The sequence below is a fragment of the Ascaphus truei genome, chromosome 16 (assembly GCF_040206685.1).
Source record: "Ascaphus truei isolate aAscTru1 chromosome 16, aAscTru1.hap1, whole genome shotgun sequence".
Taxonomy (NCBI): domain Eukaryota; kingdom Metazoa; phylum Chordata; class Amphibia; order Anura; family Ascaphidae; genus Ascaphus; species Ascaphus truei.
The window spans coordinates 13,724,622-13,743,820 of record NC_134498.1 but is presented as its reverse complement, the minus strand read 5'-3'; the positions used below and the strand labels follow the sequence as shown (position 1 = coordinate 13,743,820).

At 46.8% G+C, this 19,199-nt stretch overlaps 1 protein-coding gene across 2 annotated transcripts in view; it reads right to left on the bottom strand.

Annotated features, from left to right (window-relative positions):
- Nucleotides 1–19,199, bottom strand: part of BCORL1 (BCL6 corepressor like 1) — an 86,282-nt gene that overhangs the window by 62,465 nt on the left and 4,618 nt on the right. For both annotated transcript variants that reach the window (XM_075572802.1, XM_075572803.1), the window contains exons 2-4: nt 14,642–14,732; nt 8,328–11,012; nt 5,139–5,292 (exon numbers count right to left, since the gene is read on the bottom strand). In XM_075572802.1, the coding sequence (XP_075428917.1) occupies nt 5,139–5,292; nt 8,328–11,012; nt 14,642–14,732 (2,930 nt within the window). The remainder of the gene's footprint in view (nt 1–5,138; nt 5,293–8,327; nt 11,013–14,641; nt 14,733–19,199) is intronic.

The window sequence follows — 19,199 nt, the reverse complement described above, 5'->3', positions numbered from 1 at the left end:
TCTAACCTCTGCCTTCTAACACCCCTGTATTATAACCTCTGCCTTCTAACACCCCTGTATTATAACCTCTGCCTTCTAACACCCCTGTATTATAACCTCTGCCTTCTAACACCCCTGTATTATAACCTCTGCCTTCTAACACCCCTGTATTCTAATCTCGGCCTTCTAACACCCCAGTATTCTAACCTCGGCCTTCTAACACCCCTGTATTCTAACCTCGGCCTTCTAACACCCCTGTATTATAACCTCGGCCTTCTAACACCCCTGTATTATAACCTCGGCCTTCTAACACCCCTGTATTATAACCTCTGCCTTCTAACATCCCTGTATTATAACCTCGGCCTTCTAACACCCCTGTATTATAACCTCTGCCTTCTAACATCCCTGTATTATAACCTCTGCCTTCTAACACCTATGTATTATAACCTCGGCCTTCTAACATCCCTGTATTATAACCTCGGCCTTCTAACATCCCTGTATTATAACCTCGGCCTTCTAACACCCCTGTATTCTAACCTCTACCTTCTAACACCCCTGTATTATAACCTCTACCTTCTAACACCCCTGTATTATAACCTCGGCCTTCTAACACCCCTGTATTCTAACCTCTGCCTTCTAACACCCCTGTATTATAACCTCTACCTTCTAACACCCCTGTATTATAACCTCGGCCTTCTAACACCCCTGTATTCTAACACCCCTGTATTCTAACCTCTGCCTTCTAACACCCCTGTATTCTAACCTCGGCCTTCTAACACCCCTGTTTTATAACCTCGGCCTTCTAACACCCCTGTATTCTAACCTCTGCCTTCTAACACCCCTGTATTATAACCTCTGCCTTCTAACACCCCTGTATTATAACCTCTGCCTTCTAACACCCCTATATTCTAACCTTAGCCTTCTAACACCCCTGTATTATAACTTCGGCCTTCTAACACCCCTGTATTCTAACCTCGGCCTTCTAACACCCCTGTATTCTAACCTCTGCCTTCTAACACCCCTGTATTCTAACCTCTGCCTTCTAACACCCCTGTATTATAACCTCTGCCTTCTAACACCCCTGTATTCTAACCTCTGCCTTCTAACACCCCTGTATTATAACCTCTGCCTTCTAACACCCCTGTATTCTAACCTCGGCCTTCTAACACCCCTGTATTATAACCTCAGCCTTCTAACACCCCTGTATTATAACCTCTACCTTCTAACACCCCTGTATTATAACCTCTACCTTCTAACACCCCTGTATTATAACCTCGGCCTTCTAACACCCCTGTATTATAACCTCGGCCTTCTAACACCCCTGTATTATAACCTCGGCCTTCTAACACCCCTGTATTATAACCTCTGCCTTCTAACACCCCTGTATTCTAACCTCGGCCTTCTAACACCCCTGTATTCTAACCTCTGCCTTCTAACACCCCTGTATTATAACCTCTGCCTTCTAACACCCCTGTATTCTAACCTCTGCCTTCTAACACCCCTGTATTATAACCTCTGCCTTCTAACACCCCTGTATTCTAATCTCGGCCTTCTAACACCCCTGTATTATAACCTCTACCTTCTAACACCCCTGTATTATAACCTCGGCCTTCTAACACCCCTGTATTATAACCTCGGCCTTCTAACACCCCTGTATTATAACCTCGGCCTTCTAACACCCCTGTATTATAACCTCGGCCTTCTAACACCCCTGTATTATAACCTCTGCCTTCTAACACCCCTGTATTCTAACCTCGGCCTTCTAACACCCCTGTATTCTAACCTCGGCCTTCTAACACCCCTGTATTCTAACCTCGGCCTTCTAACACCCCTGTATTATAACCTCTGCCTTCTAATACCCCTGAACTATAACCTCTACCTTCTAACACCCCTGTATTCTAACCCCGGCCTTCTAACACCCCTGTATTCTAACCTAGGCCTTCTAACACCCCTGTATTCTAACCTAGGCCTTCTAACACCCCTGTATTATAACCTCGGCCTTCTAACACCCCTGTATTATAACCTCGGCCTTCTAACACCCCTGTATTATAACCCCGGCCTTCTAACACCCCTGTATTATAACCTCGGCCTTCTAACACCCCTGTATTATAACCTCGGCCTTCTAACACCCCTGTATTATAACCTCTGCCTTCTAACACCCCTGTATTATAACCTCTGCCTTCTAACACCCCTGTATTATAACCTCTGCCTTCTAACACCCCTGTATTCTAACCTCTGCCTTCTAACACCCCTGTATTCTAACCTCTGCCTTCTAACACCCCTGTATTATAACCTCGGCCTTCTAACACCCCTGTATGCTAACATCTGCCTTCTAACACCCCTGTATTCTAACCTCGGCCTTTTAACACCCCTGTATTCTAACCTCTGCCTTCTAACACCCCTGTATTCTAACCTCGGCCTTCTAACACCCCTGTATTATAACCTCTGCCTTCTAACACCCCTGTATTCTAACCCCGGCCTTCTAACACCCCTGTATTCTAACCTCGGCCTTCTAACACCCCTGTATTCTAACCTCGGCCTTCTAACACCCCTGTATTCTAACCTCGGCCTTCTAATACCCCTGTATTATAACCTCTGCCTTCTAACACCCCTGTATTATAACCTCTGCCTTCTAACACCCCTGTATTCTAACCTCGGCCTTCTAACACCCCTGTATTATAACCTCGGCCTTCTAACACCCCTGTATTCTAACCTCGGCCTTCTAACACCCCTGTATTATAACCTCTGCCTTCTAACACCCCTGTATTATAACCTCTGCCTTCTAACACCCCTGTATTATAACCTCTGCCTTCTAACACCCCTGTATTCTAACCTCTGCCTTCTAACACCCCTGTATTCTAACCTCTGCCTTCTAACACCCCTGTATTATAACCTCGGCCTTCTAACACCCCTGTATGCTAACATCTGCCTTCTAACACCCCTGTATTCTAACCTCGGCCTTTTAACATCCCTGTATTCTAACCTCTGCCTTCTAACACCCCTGTATTCTAACCTCGGCCTTCTAACACCCCTGTATTATAACCTCTGCCTTCTAACACCCCTGTATTCTAACCCCGGCCTTCTAACACCCCTGTATTCTAACCTCGGCCTTCTAACACCCCTGTATTCTAACCTCGGCCTTCTAACACCCCTGTATTATAACCTCGGCCTTCTAACACCCCTGTATTATAACCTCTGCCTTCTAACACCCCTGTATTCTAACCTCGGCCTTCTAACACCCCTGTATTCTAACCTCGGCCTTCTAATACCCCTGTATTATAACCTCTGCCTTCTAACACCCCTGTATTATAACCTCTGCCTTCTAACACCCCTGTATTCTAACCTCGGCCTTCTAACACCCCTGTATTATAACCTCGGCCTTCTAACACCCCTGTATTCTAACCTCGGCCTTCTAACACCCCTGTATTATAACCTCTGCCTTCTAACACCCCTGTATTATAACCTCTGCCTTCTAACACCCCTGTATTATAACCTCTGCCTTCTAACACCCCTGTATTCTAACCTCTGCCTTCTAACACCCCTGTATTCTAACCTCTGCCTTCTAACACCCCTGTATTATAACCTCGGCCTTCTAACACCCCTGTATGCTAACATCTGCCTTCTAACACCCCTGTATTCTAACCTCGGCCTTTTAACATCCCTGTATTCTAACCTCTGCCTTCTAACACCCCTGTATTCTAACCTCGGCCTTCTAACACCCCTGTATTATAACCTCTGCCTTCTAACACCCCTGTATTCTAACCCCGGCCTTCTAACACCCCTGTATTCTAACCTCGGCCTTCTAACACCCCTGTATTCTAACCTCGGCCTTCTAACACCCCTGTATTATAACCTCGGCCTTCTAACACCCCTGTATTATAACCTCTGCCTTCTAACACCCCTGTATTATAACCTCTGCCTTCTAACACCCCTGTATTCTAACCTCGGCCTTCTAACACCCCTGTATTATAACCTCGGCCTTCTAACACCCCTGTATTATAACCTCTGCCTTCTAACACCCCTGTATTATAACCTCGGCCTTCTAACACCCCTGTAATATAACCTCAGCCTTCTAACACCCCTGTATTATAACCTCGGCCTTCTAACACCCCTGTATTATAACCTCGGCCTTCTAACACCCCTGTATTATAACCTCTGCCTTCTAACACCCCTGTATTATAACCTCGGCCTTCTAACACCCCTGTATTCTAACCTCGGCCTTCTAACACCCCTGTATTATAACCTCTGCCTTCTAACACCCCTGTATGCTAACCTCTGCCTTCTAACACCCCTGTATTATAACCTCGGCCTTCTAACACCCCTGTATTATAACCTCTGCCTTCTAACACCCCTGTATTATAACCCCGGCCTTCTAACACCCCTGTATTATAACCTCTGCCTTCTAACACCCCTGTATTCTAACCTCGGCCTTCTAACACCCCTGTATTATAACCTCTGCCTTCTAACACCCCTGTATTATAACCTCGGCCTTCTAACACCCCTGTATTATAACCTCGGCCTTCTAACACCCCTGTATTATAACCTCGGCCTTCTAACACCCCTGTATTATAACCTCTGCCTTCTAACACCCCTGTATTATAACTTCGGCCTTCTAACACCCCTGTATTATAACCTCGGCCTTCTAACACCCCTGTATTATAACCTCTGCCTTCTAACACCCCTGTATTATAACCTCGGCCTTCTAACACCCCTGTATTATAACCTCTGCCTTCTAACACCCCTGTATTCTAACCTCTGCCTTCTAACACCCCTATATTCTAACCTCGGCCTTCTAACACCCCTGTATTATAACCTCGGCCTTCTAACACCCCTGTATTATAACCTCGGCCTTCTAACACCCCTATATTCTAACCTCGGCCTTCTAACACCCCTATATTCTAACCTCGGCCTTCTAACACCCCTGTATTATAACCTCGGCCTTCTAACACCCCTGTATTATAACCTCGGCCTTCTAACTCCCCTGTATTATAACCTCGGCCTTCTAACACCCCTGTATTATAACCTCGGCCTTCTAACACCCCTGTATTATAACCTCGGCCTTCTAACTCCCCTGTATTATAACCTCGGCCTTCTAACACCCCTGTATTATAACCTCGGCCTTCTGATAGACAAGCTGAGAAAGTGGCCTTTGTTATTACCTCGGTGGTCAAACTCTGGGTCCAGGGGCTCGCTCTTGATGGCCTTCCTCCTCCGTCGCCGTGGCCGGGCTCCGGCCGTGGCCTTCTCTGGCCCTTGGATCTTGCGTGGTTTTTTCTCAGCAGCTTCCTGCACACTGGCTGGCTGCCTTCTCCACTGTAACGTATGAGGGACCCAGTAAGGCGACAGACACAAACTGCTAATAGGGAGCGTTAGACAAAGGGAGGACCCCTCGACAAATCCAGGGAGCGTCATTGTGTATGTGTGTGTGTGTGTGTGTGTTTGTGTGTGTGAGGGAGAGAGTGCGAGAGAGAGAATAGCGTTAGCCAAAGTGAGACCCCTCGACAAATCTAGTGAGCGTCATTGTATGTGTGTGATGGAGTGAGTGTGTGATGGAGTGAGTGTGTGATGGGGTGAGTGTGTGATGGGGTGAGTGTGTGATGGAGTGAGTGTGTGATGGAGTCTGATACAGAGAGCGGGTGAGAGAGCGCGGGTGAGAGAGAGCGCGGGGGAGAGAGAGCATGGGTGAGAGAGAGCGCGGGGGAGAGAGAGCATGGGTGAGAGAGAGCGCGGGGGAGAGCGGGAGAGGGTGTGTGTCACAGACACACACTGAATCACACTCTCTGACATACAGATCTGCCAGAAAGGAGAGCAGAAAGTCGCCCAAACCCACCGCTCAACACAACTTTGGCTCGTAACATTATTGTCTGGCTCCTAAGTGTTTTTCATTAGTGTCCGCCCCTTATACGGGGGTATTCCAGTGACGCATGGGGGCATTTCTGCTATGTCCGGAAACCTTTCTTTGCTGGACATGGGAGGGAGAAGAGCAGCCACATAGAAATGCTGCAAGGCCAGGGGCCACAGCCGAAAGGAAAGAGTCGGAATACCTCCTACACTGTTAGCCAGCATACATTAGCAGTCCTAGGGTCCTGGAGACAGAATATCTGTGGCACTCTGGCACACGGTTGCCCAAGGCCTGGCTTCTCTCCTTAGCTATAAGCAAGCCGTACAAAATAACAGTCTCAAACAGAGGCGTTCAACCCGTGTTCTTTGGAAGCCTGCGATTCAGCGCCGGGTCAGCAAGGGGAATGGCGGATACGTTATTATTCCATTATCATTTTTCTATTGTCATATTTAATCATTCAAAAGCGTTATTCAATGATGGCAATGTTATAACTTATATAGAACTGTATTACATGGCTACATATAGTTACATAGTAGATGAGGTTGAAAAAAGACGTACGTCCATCAAGTTCAACCTATGCTAAATTTAGACAACAGATACTTTATATCAATATCTATACTTACTTATTGATCCAGAGGAAAACAAACAAAAAAAAACCCAGTCATCATCCAATGATATCTCATAAGGGGAAAATAAATTCCTTCCTGACTCCAAATTTTGCCAATCGGATTAATCCCTGGATCAACATCCTTCCCATATATACTTATTTGGTATATCCCTGTATATATCTTTCCTATCTAAAAAGACGTCCAACCTTTTTTTGAACAAATCTATTGTATCTGCCATCACAGTCTCCATGGGTAATGAATTCCACATTTTAACTGCCCTTACTGTAAAGAACCCTTTCCTTTGTTGCTGGTGAAATTTCCTTTCCTCCAACCTTAAGGGATGGCCCCGAGTCCTTTGTACTGCCCGTGGGATTAATAGTTCTTTTGAAAGCTCCTTGTATTGTCCCTGAATATATTTGTATATAGTTATCATATCCCCTCTTAGACGCCTCTTTTCTAATGTAAATAAATCTAATTTAGCTAGCCTCTCCTCATAAGTTAGAATGTCCATCCCCTTTATTAATTTGGTGGCTTTTCTCTGCACTTTTTCTAGTTCTGATTTGTTATAAAAAATATATGAGCTGTCATAGCAGTTCAAATACATTTTTAAGACATTTCACAGAGCAAAATATATTTGTCAAGCATTCCACGGTTCCTAAAAGGTTAAAAAAAAACAGGGCTCTAGGTAGGAGAACAGCTGGAGTTACAGAAGGATAAAAATGTAGGAAACATCCAGTAAAGCCTGTGTGTCAGTCCGACTTCAGGAAAACACATATAAAATGATGTTTAATTGGTACTATAAACCATTTAGGCGACACAAAATGTTTACAAACGCCTCTGACCGATGTTGGAGAGGATGTGGAGGCAATGAAACACGAAATGTTACATATCTGGCGGGACTGCCCACTTCTCCAGGCATTCTGGAGTCTAGTCCTAAAAACTATAGATCAAATATGGAAAATATCAAAATACCTAGAGATCCATGGATCATCTTAAGGGATCACATTGCTAGATATAAATGGAAGACCTCTTTTGCCATGCATCGTCTTAATGCAGCTCACTACATAATACCCCTATTTAGGGGGGAATCAGACCGTGCCATAAAGACAACAGACTAGCAAAAGTGTGGGACATATTTACCATAAATAGGCTAATCTAGCCCAGGACAGCATGGAAAGGTTTGAGGAGACTTGGCTCCAATGGAACACATGCAACTCTAGGATATAATGGGTAGGGAGGGGGCTTTACAATATTAGGTATGTCATGCCGGACTCCATGAAACAATACAATGTTGGGATGCCATATGAGCAACAACCATTTTATATACTACCAAAGGATTCTGATGTTGTCGTTACACAGTTCTACTATAATGTCCCCATATTTCTGTTCCTATAAGGGTCCTACTGCTCTCGTGTATTTTTTTATTTCACCATATTTTATTATTATTTTACTGTTCATTGATTGAACACCTTATATTGTTTATCTGTTTGTTAAATGAACTTGAAAATGGAAGTCAGGAAGGAATTTATTTTTCCCCTTATGAGACATCATTGGATGATGTATCACTGGAGTTTTGTGTTTGTCTTCCTCTGGATCAATATACTTTAAATACAAATATAGGATAAAGTATCTGTCGTCTAAATGTAACATAAGTTGAGCTCTGATGGACATACGTCTTTTTTCAACCTCATTTCAACCTTTTTTCAACCTCAATTACTATGTAACTTTGTAACTCATTTTTTCAAATGAAGAGAAATGAAAGCACTATACGGGAACTGAATGTATATGAATGGAGTATTATCATTTTTTTCTGAACAGTTTAACCAAATAAACTACCATTTATTGCAACCTATATTAAATATACTTGTTTCTGTAAAGAAATGACTCACAACACTCACCTTCCTTTTGCGAGGTTCTTGCTCTGTCTCGTTGACCTCCTCATCTCTTTGTTTCGTTCTGCATTTGGACTTCTGCCGGACCGGCCTGATTGGCGCCACTTCTTCCAAACGCTTGGACCGGCACCGTAGCCCAGGTTCTCTCTTAATCCTTGTCTTGATTTTCGGGATGACTGGTATGTCCACAGGTAACCATGGTGGATTGTTACAGGAGGACAGAGAGCCAAAGGTCTCATCATCGTCCACTTTCTCAATTTTGACCTTGCTCAAATCTACCTCCTGCACACAATGCTGTGTGTCCAAGTTAAGTCCTCTCTTATGGCGCCTTCTACCAGGCACAGGCTGATCATGTGACACCTCGGCCCCTGAACAATTCTTCCTGCAGTCTTGACCCAACAAAGAAAGGCCATGAGTAACTTTTTGCTGACTGACTAAAGGTTGGTCATGGGTCATATAGGTGGCCAAAACTTTGTTTTTCGGTTTCGTGTCCCCAAATGGCTTTCGACTGCAAGACACCTTTGGGCATCTTTTTTCATCTTTGCAGTTGTGTTCGTCAGGGGCCTTGTTTACAGCTGCGCTGCCATTTGTTCCTCGTAAACGGTCGCCAGCGCAACCTACTATGTCCACTGCGCTTGGCGGAAGGTGCAAGACAGGATTTCCTGCCACAGGTTTTGGCGCAAGCAGTGTTTTATTTGCATGAGACTTGCGTGGCTTTGAGAGTGTTTCACATGCCCTTCCCTTCACTACCAAGTCATGCTCAGGGGTTGATGCCCCCACATTTTTCTGCTGAGCATCAGGAGTTTCGCTGACAGTTTTTTGAGGTGATACATTGGTCTCTGCTGGAAGAATGCTGGGGAATAAGGTGTACTCTCCAATAGGAAGTCTGTGAGGAGCACCTTGGCTTGGATGAAGTGTTCCTGTGGCCGAGATGCCAATGGAAAGCAGAGACGTCTGGTGGTATGGAGACCAACTGACTGGCAGAACCTGAGCATTGCTGGGCTTCCCGTTTAAGGGGCACCGTGGGTGAACACTCCCATGTCCAAATAAGTTCCAATCTTTTGGTGGACATAGAGAGGTCACAGAAGTAACACGCCCATGAAGGTACCTCCTAGCTATAGACTGCTGTCCATCTACATTAGTCTGGCTGCCTTTCTTGCCACATGGCCCTGAGTTCTTTGGCGCTCCCTGGTCAATGATTGAAATTGGTTCCTGCTTGGCCAAATGTCGGGAGTCTGTGCTAAGGCTCAAGTTGGGGTCTTTGTTCAGCAACATAGAGGCAGGCACTGGGTTGGCCACCCCTACATAAGTACCAGGTATAGTGCTAATGAGGGCAGCAGAGTTTTTGATCCAAGCTCCAGAGGCTCCCAACACATGTGAGGACCCTGGATCCCCATTTCTCAAGAACTCTGGGAACATCACCAAGGGGGGTACTGTGCGAAGACTCTGGCTAACATTGCTGCTGGTGAAGCTGTTTTGCATGGGGCGCTGAGAACTACAGTCAGACTTGGACAGCACTGTGGACATTGAGGCTTTCCCACTGGTGTGTACCGGGGTTAACACTGGCATAGGTGGAGTCTTGCGTTGGTTGGACGTGGTGTGTTTATAACGGTGGGATTTAGAGGACAGGTCTAGAGGCATTTCACAACAGTCTTGGGGGGAAACCATCTCCCTCTCAAGCTGTGGAGGGGACTTTAATGGGGAAACAGATGAAGATGCAGCATCACTTTGTGGTTCGGTGTTGGAGGGTTTTCTGGCATAGGGGACAGCAGTAACGGGGCACCCACTGACTGCATGTAGGGAGAGATGGGAAGAAAGAGTCTGTATAGTTGACACAGTTGAGGGTGAAACAGTGCATATAGCTAAGCTACCCACAGCTGTGGTAACGCTATTGCTGTCAGTGGGAGAACTGGATGATGTTGTGCTGGCTGGATGATTTATCTCAGGAAAAACCACTTTGGGGTCAGTGGTTAAGGGTCTTCCCACGGAAGAAGCAAACGCGCATGAATGCAATTCTGGAGGTGCTATGATGCTAGGTAGACATCTCTCCTGCATGTAAGATGGCAGTACAGGAAGGGTCAGTGTTGATGTTACCCCGAGTGTGGTTGGTAAGGTAGTTACGCTGAGGGTTTGCCCACAGTTCGGGGGCGGGATGTAAACCAGGGGCTGGCTCTGTGTTAGGACAGCTCCAGGTGGAAAGGACAGAGGAAGTTTCTGCACATTGGGGACCTGAGTAGTGGAGAAACAAATTCTGCTCATAGTGAAAGGAGTCAGGGTGCTGAAACTGGAGGAGACCACAGTGTGTGAAGCCTCCAGTGGTTGCCCTGCTATTTGTAAGCCTTGACCCAGAACAGTCTTTTGCTTCCCAGAATGCTCTGCATCAGCAGGCAGAAGAGAAGGAGGCTCTACCTCTGATGCTTTCTCCAGAGCTGGAGTCCTGGCAGACTCAATTTTTTTACTGTCTGGACTTGAAGCTCCTTGTGTGGCGGTATCCAACATATTGGTGGTTTCCTTGCTCTCTGGTGGAGAATCTTTCTCACAGGTCTCAGCCGACACTGGCTCTCCTGCCGGTTCTGGAAGAACAGGATCTGGAGGCTTCTCCTCTAGTTCCTGCCCGGTCTTCTCCTCCGCACCCCCATCTTCCTGCAGCATCAGGGCATCCCTTTGGTTGGTTGCCGGTATGAACTCCACCTAAAACAAAACACAACCGAGTGAAAAAAGATTCCACCTTACAGTGATATTAAAGGGACAGTCCCTCCCAGAACCAAACTGATCAGAGGGCAGGTTTAACAGGTCATGTGTAGACCATAATGGCTGAGCCACCCGCACTGAAGCAGGGATATCCTGAGAAAACTGACCTGTTGGTGGCCTTTGAGGACTGGCGCCCTGTGATGTAGTAGCCAAGTAATACAATATTGCCTCATTTTTGGGGATGGAAGAGGAACAGAAGAGGATGACTCCGTCACGAGACCGTGAGGGGCTGTGGCACTCAAAGGGATAAGCGTGTCCCTATCACTAGTACACTTTTGACCCTACAACGAATTGTCACTTTGAATATATATATATATATATATCTTTTTCAAACTTTTTACTTTGTGACCCTTTCCCAGACTTCCTTAGAAGGATTATATCCTCATTACGTGCTTAGAAAGGTTGTTTTCAGTCTTTACCTAATGTCTTTTAGTGATAAGACGGCTGGGCAATCCTCAAATCTAGAGGCAAATTGTTGTTTTGTAGGTTTTCTTTTTTGTTTTTTTACATTATTGTGATGGAAGTATGTTACTGTGTTTGTATGTACAGCGCCCTCATCCAAAAAATTGTCCTGCACTCCTGATTGTGTTGTCCTTTGTAAATTGATTGAACAGATTGCAAATAATTGTGCTAAGCGCAGAAAGTAAGAGGGACCCCTTTCGTTTTTCATCATATCTTATATATTTCTCGCTCAATTGTATTCTGCATTGTGCCACCAAGTACCAGATACGCTGCGGGAGGTGCGTGTTCATTAAATGAGAAATAGGAGTTTTTCCTTCATAGCTCGAAAATGTGTTAAACGGTTGTAATCTGATCTGAAACACTACTATAAAGTTTGAGTTAAAGTGTGTGTTCACAATGTCCTTCTCCTGCGGAAATGCGCACCCGAAGACGAGAACGCCGCTGTCCCATTACGTGTTGATCCAGCTGCTTCCATCCTAAACTATACGAATGAGTTTTACATTTGATGGGGCGTTTGGGACCATCAGTCTTGCTCTGTCTCCAGGACATTATCTTCTGCGCTAGACCCCATTCTGTAACTATGCACTTGATGAGGTCATCGCGCCATCACCAATTCCAAAGAATATCTATTCGATTATCAAATAATTCTTAAATGTAAAGGCAGTGGAACGGGAGGCGGACACCTTCGGCACTCTCAGGGTTAAGGGGAGATTTAATCTTCTAAGGAAGCAGATTACCCGAATGTCAAGTGCTCTGTAATGTAACCATCATATCACAGCACCTGGCACGTCCTGGCATGTCACACTGCCTGGCACATCCCGGTATGTCACGGCGCCTGGCACGTCCTGGCATGTCACACTGCCTGACACATCCAGGTATGTCACAGCGCCTGGCACATTCCGGTATGTCACGGCGCCTGGCACGTCCTGGCATGTCACACTGCCTGACACATCCAGGTATGTCACAGCGCCTGGCATGTCCTGGTATGTCACAGCGCCTGGAACGTCCTGGCATGTCACACTGTCTGACACGTCCAGGTATGTCACAGCGCCTGGCATGTCCTGGTATGTCACAGCGCCTGGCACGTCCTGGCATGTCACACTGTCTGACACGTCCAGGTATGTCACAGCGCCTGGCAGGTCCTGGCATGTCACAGCGCCTGGCACGTCCTGGCATGTTACAGCGCCTGCACGTCCTGGCATGTCACACTGCCTGACACGTCCAGGTATGTCACAGCGCCCTGGCACGTCCTGGCATGTCACACTGTCTGACACGTCCAGGTATGTCACAGCACCTGGCACGTCCTGGCATGTCACACTGCCTGACACGTCCAGGTATGTCACAGCGCCTGGCACGTCTTGGTATGTCACAGCGCCTGGCACGTCCTGGCATGTCACAGCGCCTGCACGTCCTGGCATGTCACAGCGCCTGGCACGTCACACTGCTTGACACGTCCTGGCATGTCACAGCGCCTGGCACACCCAGGTATGTCACAGCACCTGGCACGTCTTGGCATGTCACACTGCCTGACACGTCCTGGTATGTCACAGCGCCTGGCACGTCCTGGCATGTCTCAGCGCCTGGCACGTCCTGGCATGTCACACTGCCTGGCACGTCCTGTCACACTGCCTGGCACGTCCTGTCACACTGCCTGACACGTCCAGGTATGTCAAAGCGCCTTGCACGACCTGGTATGTCACAGCGCCTGGAATGTCCTAGCATGTCACTAGCATGTCACACTGCCTGACACGTCCTGGCATGTCACAGCGCCTGGCACGTCACAGCGCCTGGCATGTCCTGGTATGTCACAGAGTCTGGCACGTCCAGGCATGTCACAGCGCCTAGCACGTCCAGGCATGTCACAGCACCTGGCACTTCCTGGTATGTCACAGCGCCTGGTATGTCACAGCACCTGGCACGTCCTGGTATGTCACAGCGCCTGGCATGTCACAGCGCCTGTCACGTTATGGCATGTCACAGCGTCTGGCACGTCCTGGTATGTCACAGTGCCAGGCACGTCCTGGCATGTCACAGCACCTGGCACGTCCTGGTATATCACGGCGCCTGACACGCCCTGGTATGTCACGGCGCCCGTCACGTCATGGCATGTCACGGCTCCCGTCACGTCATGGCATGTCACGGTGCCTGGCACGTTCTGGCATGTCACAGCGCCTGGTATGTCACAGCGCCTGGCACTTCCTGGTATGTCACAGCGCCTGGTACTTCCTGGCATGTCACGGCGCCTGACACGTCCTGGTATGTCATGGCGCCTGGCACGTCCTGGTATGTCACAGCGCCTGGCACATCCTGGCATGTCACGGCACCTGACATGTCCTGGTATGTCACGGCGCCTGGCACATTATGGCATGTCACGGTGCCTGGCACGTCCTGGTATGTCACAGCGCCTGGCACATCCTGGCATGTCACGGCACCTGACATGTCCTGGTATGTCACGGCGCCTGGCACATTATGGCATGTCACGGTGCCTGGCACGTCCTGGCATGTCACGGCGCCTGACATGTCCTGGTATGTCACGGCGCCGGGCACATTATGGCATGTCGCCTGGCACGTCCTGGTATGTCACGGCGCCTGGCACGTCCTGGTATGTCACGGCGCCTGGCACGTCCTGATATGTCACAGCGCCTGGCACGTCCTGGTATGTCACGGCGCCTGGCACGTCCTGGCATGTCACGGCGCCTGGCACGTCCTGGCATGTCACGGCGCCTGGCACGTCACAGCGCCTGGCACGTTATGGCATGCATGGCACTTGGCACTTCCTTGTATGTCTACCGTGACAGAGTGCTACTCCCGAAGGTACCTTCCATGCTGGAAACACCGCACGGCCTCATTCAAGTGAATGGGCCATAAAAGGCCATACAGTATTTAATATACGGTGTTAAGACACCTCCTCTGCGAACAGGCATCTTACATTCACGTGATCAGGCTCTAAAGGGCCTTATTTACTAAGCTGTGCTGGAAAGGGTCCTATGGAGTAGCAGAGCTTACTAAATGACCCAAAGTGACTTGCCCAAGCCCACAAGGATCCATCGTTGGGATTTAATCCACGCCACAGCTGGCACTGCCAGTCCTGATTTGAGGGGCCTCACCTTGGAAAGGACACTGCTTACACAACAGTCTTGAGACCCCAGATGCTGGGAACCGTTTGTCTTGGACTCCTCATCAGACAGTGGTGTTCTCCTGTACAAGACAAACAATGAGGAGTGTTAGGGCCTAGGTGTGGCCTTAATGATCGGACATCAGGGCTCTAAAACTCTATAACAGCTGTACTCATCACGCTGTGCCAGCCCATCACGCTGTGCCAGCCCATCACGCCTACAATTACTAAAGCTGCAGTCACACACACACACACACATATAGATAGATACAGACATACACATAGATAGTTACAGACATAAACACAGGCACACACACACAGATATATAGATACAGACACACACACACAGATACGCACACACACACATACGATAGATACAGACATACACATACACAGATATATAGCTATAGACACACACACACACATATATACATAGATGCAGACAAACATATATACATATATAGATACAGATACGCATACGCACACACACACACACACACACACACACACATATACATAGATATATAGATACAGACACACACACACAGATATATAGATACAGACACACACACACACACACACACACAGAGAGATAGATAGACACACAGACTCACAGACACACACACAAATATTATGTGTTCTTATATTAAGCAATATATAGGATATATTCCGCTGTATATCTTTCGAGTGCTGTTCAACCAACTGTATAAAGATATTAAGCACACCTTAATGTTTTAAAACAAACATAAGGGGCTTATCAAATAATCCCCCAAGTCTGGAAGTGTTGCATAGTTTAGTGCTTAACCCCATTTCTCAACAGTCAGACTAAAACAGTTATTTCCAACCTTTTTGGGGTTAAGGAACCCTATAATTATACTGTGAAATACTGAGGAACCCCAGCCCTCTTTAACAGCATGTCTGAGATCAGATGCATTGTAAGGAACCCCAACCCTCTCTAATAGTGCGTCTGAGATCAGATACATTGTATGGAACCCCAACCCTCTCTAATGTAAGGAACCCCAACCCTCTCTAATAGTGCGTCTGAGATCAGATGCATTGTATGGAACCCCAACCCTCTCTAATAGCGCGTCTGAGATCAGATGCATTGTATGGAACCCCAACCCTCTCTAATAGCGCGTCTGAGATCAGATACATTGTATGGAACCCCAACCCTCTCTAATAGCGCGTCTGAGATCAGATACATTGTATGGAACCCCAACCCTCTCTAATAGCGCGTCTGAGATCAGATGCATTGTATGGAACCCCAACCCTCTCTAATAGCGCGTCTGAGATCAGATACATTGTATGGAACCCCAACCCTCTCTAATAGCGCGTCTGAGATCAGATGCATTGTATGGAACCCCAAACCCTTTCTAATAGAATTGTAAATTCTTCTGTATTTGTTCTACTTTTCAAGTGGCCTGGAAATTGCAGGGAACCCTTTAGGGATGCCCAGGGAACCCCGTGCAATAAACACATCATGAAATGATGGGATTGCATTGTTTATTACACATTTGTATTGCATCTAACATTACAGAATAAACATAGGGTTGCCACAATGACCGTGTTCATGTATTTAATTATAATTTTAATTATATAGTAGTAATTAGATATTTAATTGCACATTCTAACAAGTTTTTGTAGGAATTTGAAGTACACCTTCAGTTTAGCAATAGTTAACTACTAGATTAAGGGTGCTCAACTCCAGTCCCCAAGCTCCTCCAACAGGTCAGGTTTTCAGGATATCCTGGCTTCAGCATAGGAGGCTCGATCAGCCCCAGCTTCAGCACAGATGGCTCTATCAGTCCAGCCTCAGCACAGGTAGCTCAATCAGCCCCGCTTCAGCACTGGTGAGTCAATCAGAGGCTCAGTCTTTGACTGAGCCTCTGATTGAGCCATCTTTGCTGAAGCAGGGATATCCTGAAAACCAGACCTGTTGGTGGGGCTTGAGGACTGGAGTTGATTATGTAAACAAGGATTGCTGTGTAATAAAAGGTTGCAAAATACTTGTGCATATATCTGCTGCGTAAAATCGCACTGTAACTTCAACAACAAAAAATGTCACAGAAATGCAAAAACTCTCCATCTACAAACCTGTTAAATAAAAAAATAGCCGCAATAAATGCGTAACGTATTGACGCACGTTTGCAAAATTGGTGCATTTTGGACATTCACAGCCTGCGCAAAGAATGAAAATGTCACAACTCGCATCAATGAAATAGATGGGGGGGAATCGCCACGGGCCACTAAAGTCAACTATACAGATGAAGAAAAAAATGTATGTGCAATTAGAAAAATGTGGCGCTTTTCCCAAAGCCGCTGAAGCCCGAGACTGGGGGGAAATGTGCTTATGTGGAAGAAGAACGTGAACAATTTTTTTACAACTTTGCGAATTTCTTTCAATCTTTGCACAAACTTATATACACAAACGTACGTATATGTCCTAATCCATTGGGAGCTCGGCACATCTCTCATACAAGTCTGCTAGAAACCATGGCTTGGGTGGAGTACTCTCGGTGACAATATAGTTTTAAATACCTGGGCATATGGTTTGACTCCCACTTAACATTCGGGATACACATTGATACCCTGACATCCAAGACCTATGCCAAACTAGGGGTACTTTACAGGAACAAATCCTATATGCACACAGCCATAGCCTCTCCGTCCTTCAACACATACTTCAGCCTGACTTTTTGAGACTCGAAAACTGGATTTCCCAAAACAAACTGTTTTTAAACACTGACAAGACTGTAACAATGGTGTTTGGGACCAAGACTAAATTTTTAAAGCTTCCAGTGACTGAGCTCCTGATTAGGACCAACGCTAACACCACCCTAACCCCTGTCGCTAGTTTTAAATACCTGGGCATATGGTTTGACTCCCACTTAACATTCGGGATGCACATTGATACGCTGACAACCAAGACCTATGCCAAACTAGGGGTACTTTACTGGAACAAATCCTCTCTAAGTCTCCTGGTCAGAAAGCGTATCGCACAGCAGATGCTAATGCTAATTATTGACTATGGAGACATAGTATATGGCTCAGCACCTCAATCCCACCTTGGCAAACTTGACACCCTCTACAATTCAATTTGTCGTTTTGTTCTCCAATGCAACTACAACACACATCACTGCGAAATGCTCAAAGAACTAGATTGGTCATCACTCGAGTCTAGGCGCAAAGTTCACCTTTCCTCTCTTGCCTTCAAATACTTTCTGGGCAAGCTACCCACCTATCTTAACAAGCTCCTCACCCCTACCACATGCAGCACCTATCTGAGATCTGACTCCAAAAGACTGTTCATGGTCCCAAGGCTCAACAAAGTATCCGTCCGCTCCTACTTCTCTTACCGCGCAACCCAAAACTGGAACAACCTACCATAGACTCTCACAGCCACCACCAGTTTAAGTTCTTTCAAAACTAAGGCTGTCTCACATTTTAATCTGGTCTGTAACTGGTACTTACGCCCATCTTATCTTAATATATAAAATCGAACGGTTGGCACTAGCTGCGGTGAATGTGATTGGTCCGTGGTCACACCGACTCTCATTGGCCAAGAGGTACGCCCCACTGTGACACACCCCTCCCACACGACTCTCATTGGCCAAAATGTACAGTGACATCACTGACACAAACCTACTTCACTCTCACACACTTGCACTGACAGCATACCCCCACAGAACCCCTGCGGAGTCCTTGGTAAGTTTACATCTCACACTCTCACCCCTGTGTACACACACACACACACACACAGTCATGCTGTCACCCCTGTGTACACACTGCTTACTCCCCTGTAGCTAACACTCATGCTTACTCCCCTGTGCACATGGCCGGACAAACCGCTGCACGAACCGCACTCCCTATAGACAAACCGCCGGACGAACCGCACTCCCTATAGCCTATAGCCGCGCACATTCAACCGCGACACTCCCTGTGCACATGGCCGGACGAACCGCCGGACGAAACGCACTACCTATGTAGCTAACACTCATGCTTACTCCCCTGTGCACATGCCCGGACAAAGTGCCCGACGAACCGCACTGCCTATAGCCTATAGCCGCAAACATTCAACCGCGACACTCCCTGTGCACATGGCCGGACGAACAGCAGGACGAACCACACTCCCTATAGCCGCACATGGCCACCCATATCGCACACACACGACGACACTACCACGCACGATGAACACTCCCTGCAGCCCTGCACTCTACCTTTATGCCTTACTAAAAACACATATATTACAATAAAATATATATTAAAATAATGGCGTGCGCACTTTTCATTTCTATTACACAAATGGCCGCACGTACCTTCACCTACGCACTCTTAATTACATTTCTAAAATGGCCGCCACACCAACTTACAACATGTACCTTACATTGACATTAAACAATGTCCCGCTTTGCCAATCTTCAATTATTTCACTTCATTACTTAACTTTATGAAACCCTCTCCCTTTATGCCTTACTAAAAGCACATATATTCAAATAAATATATATAAAAACAATGGCGTGCGTCACTATGCACTTTTCCTTTGTGTTACA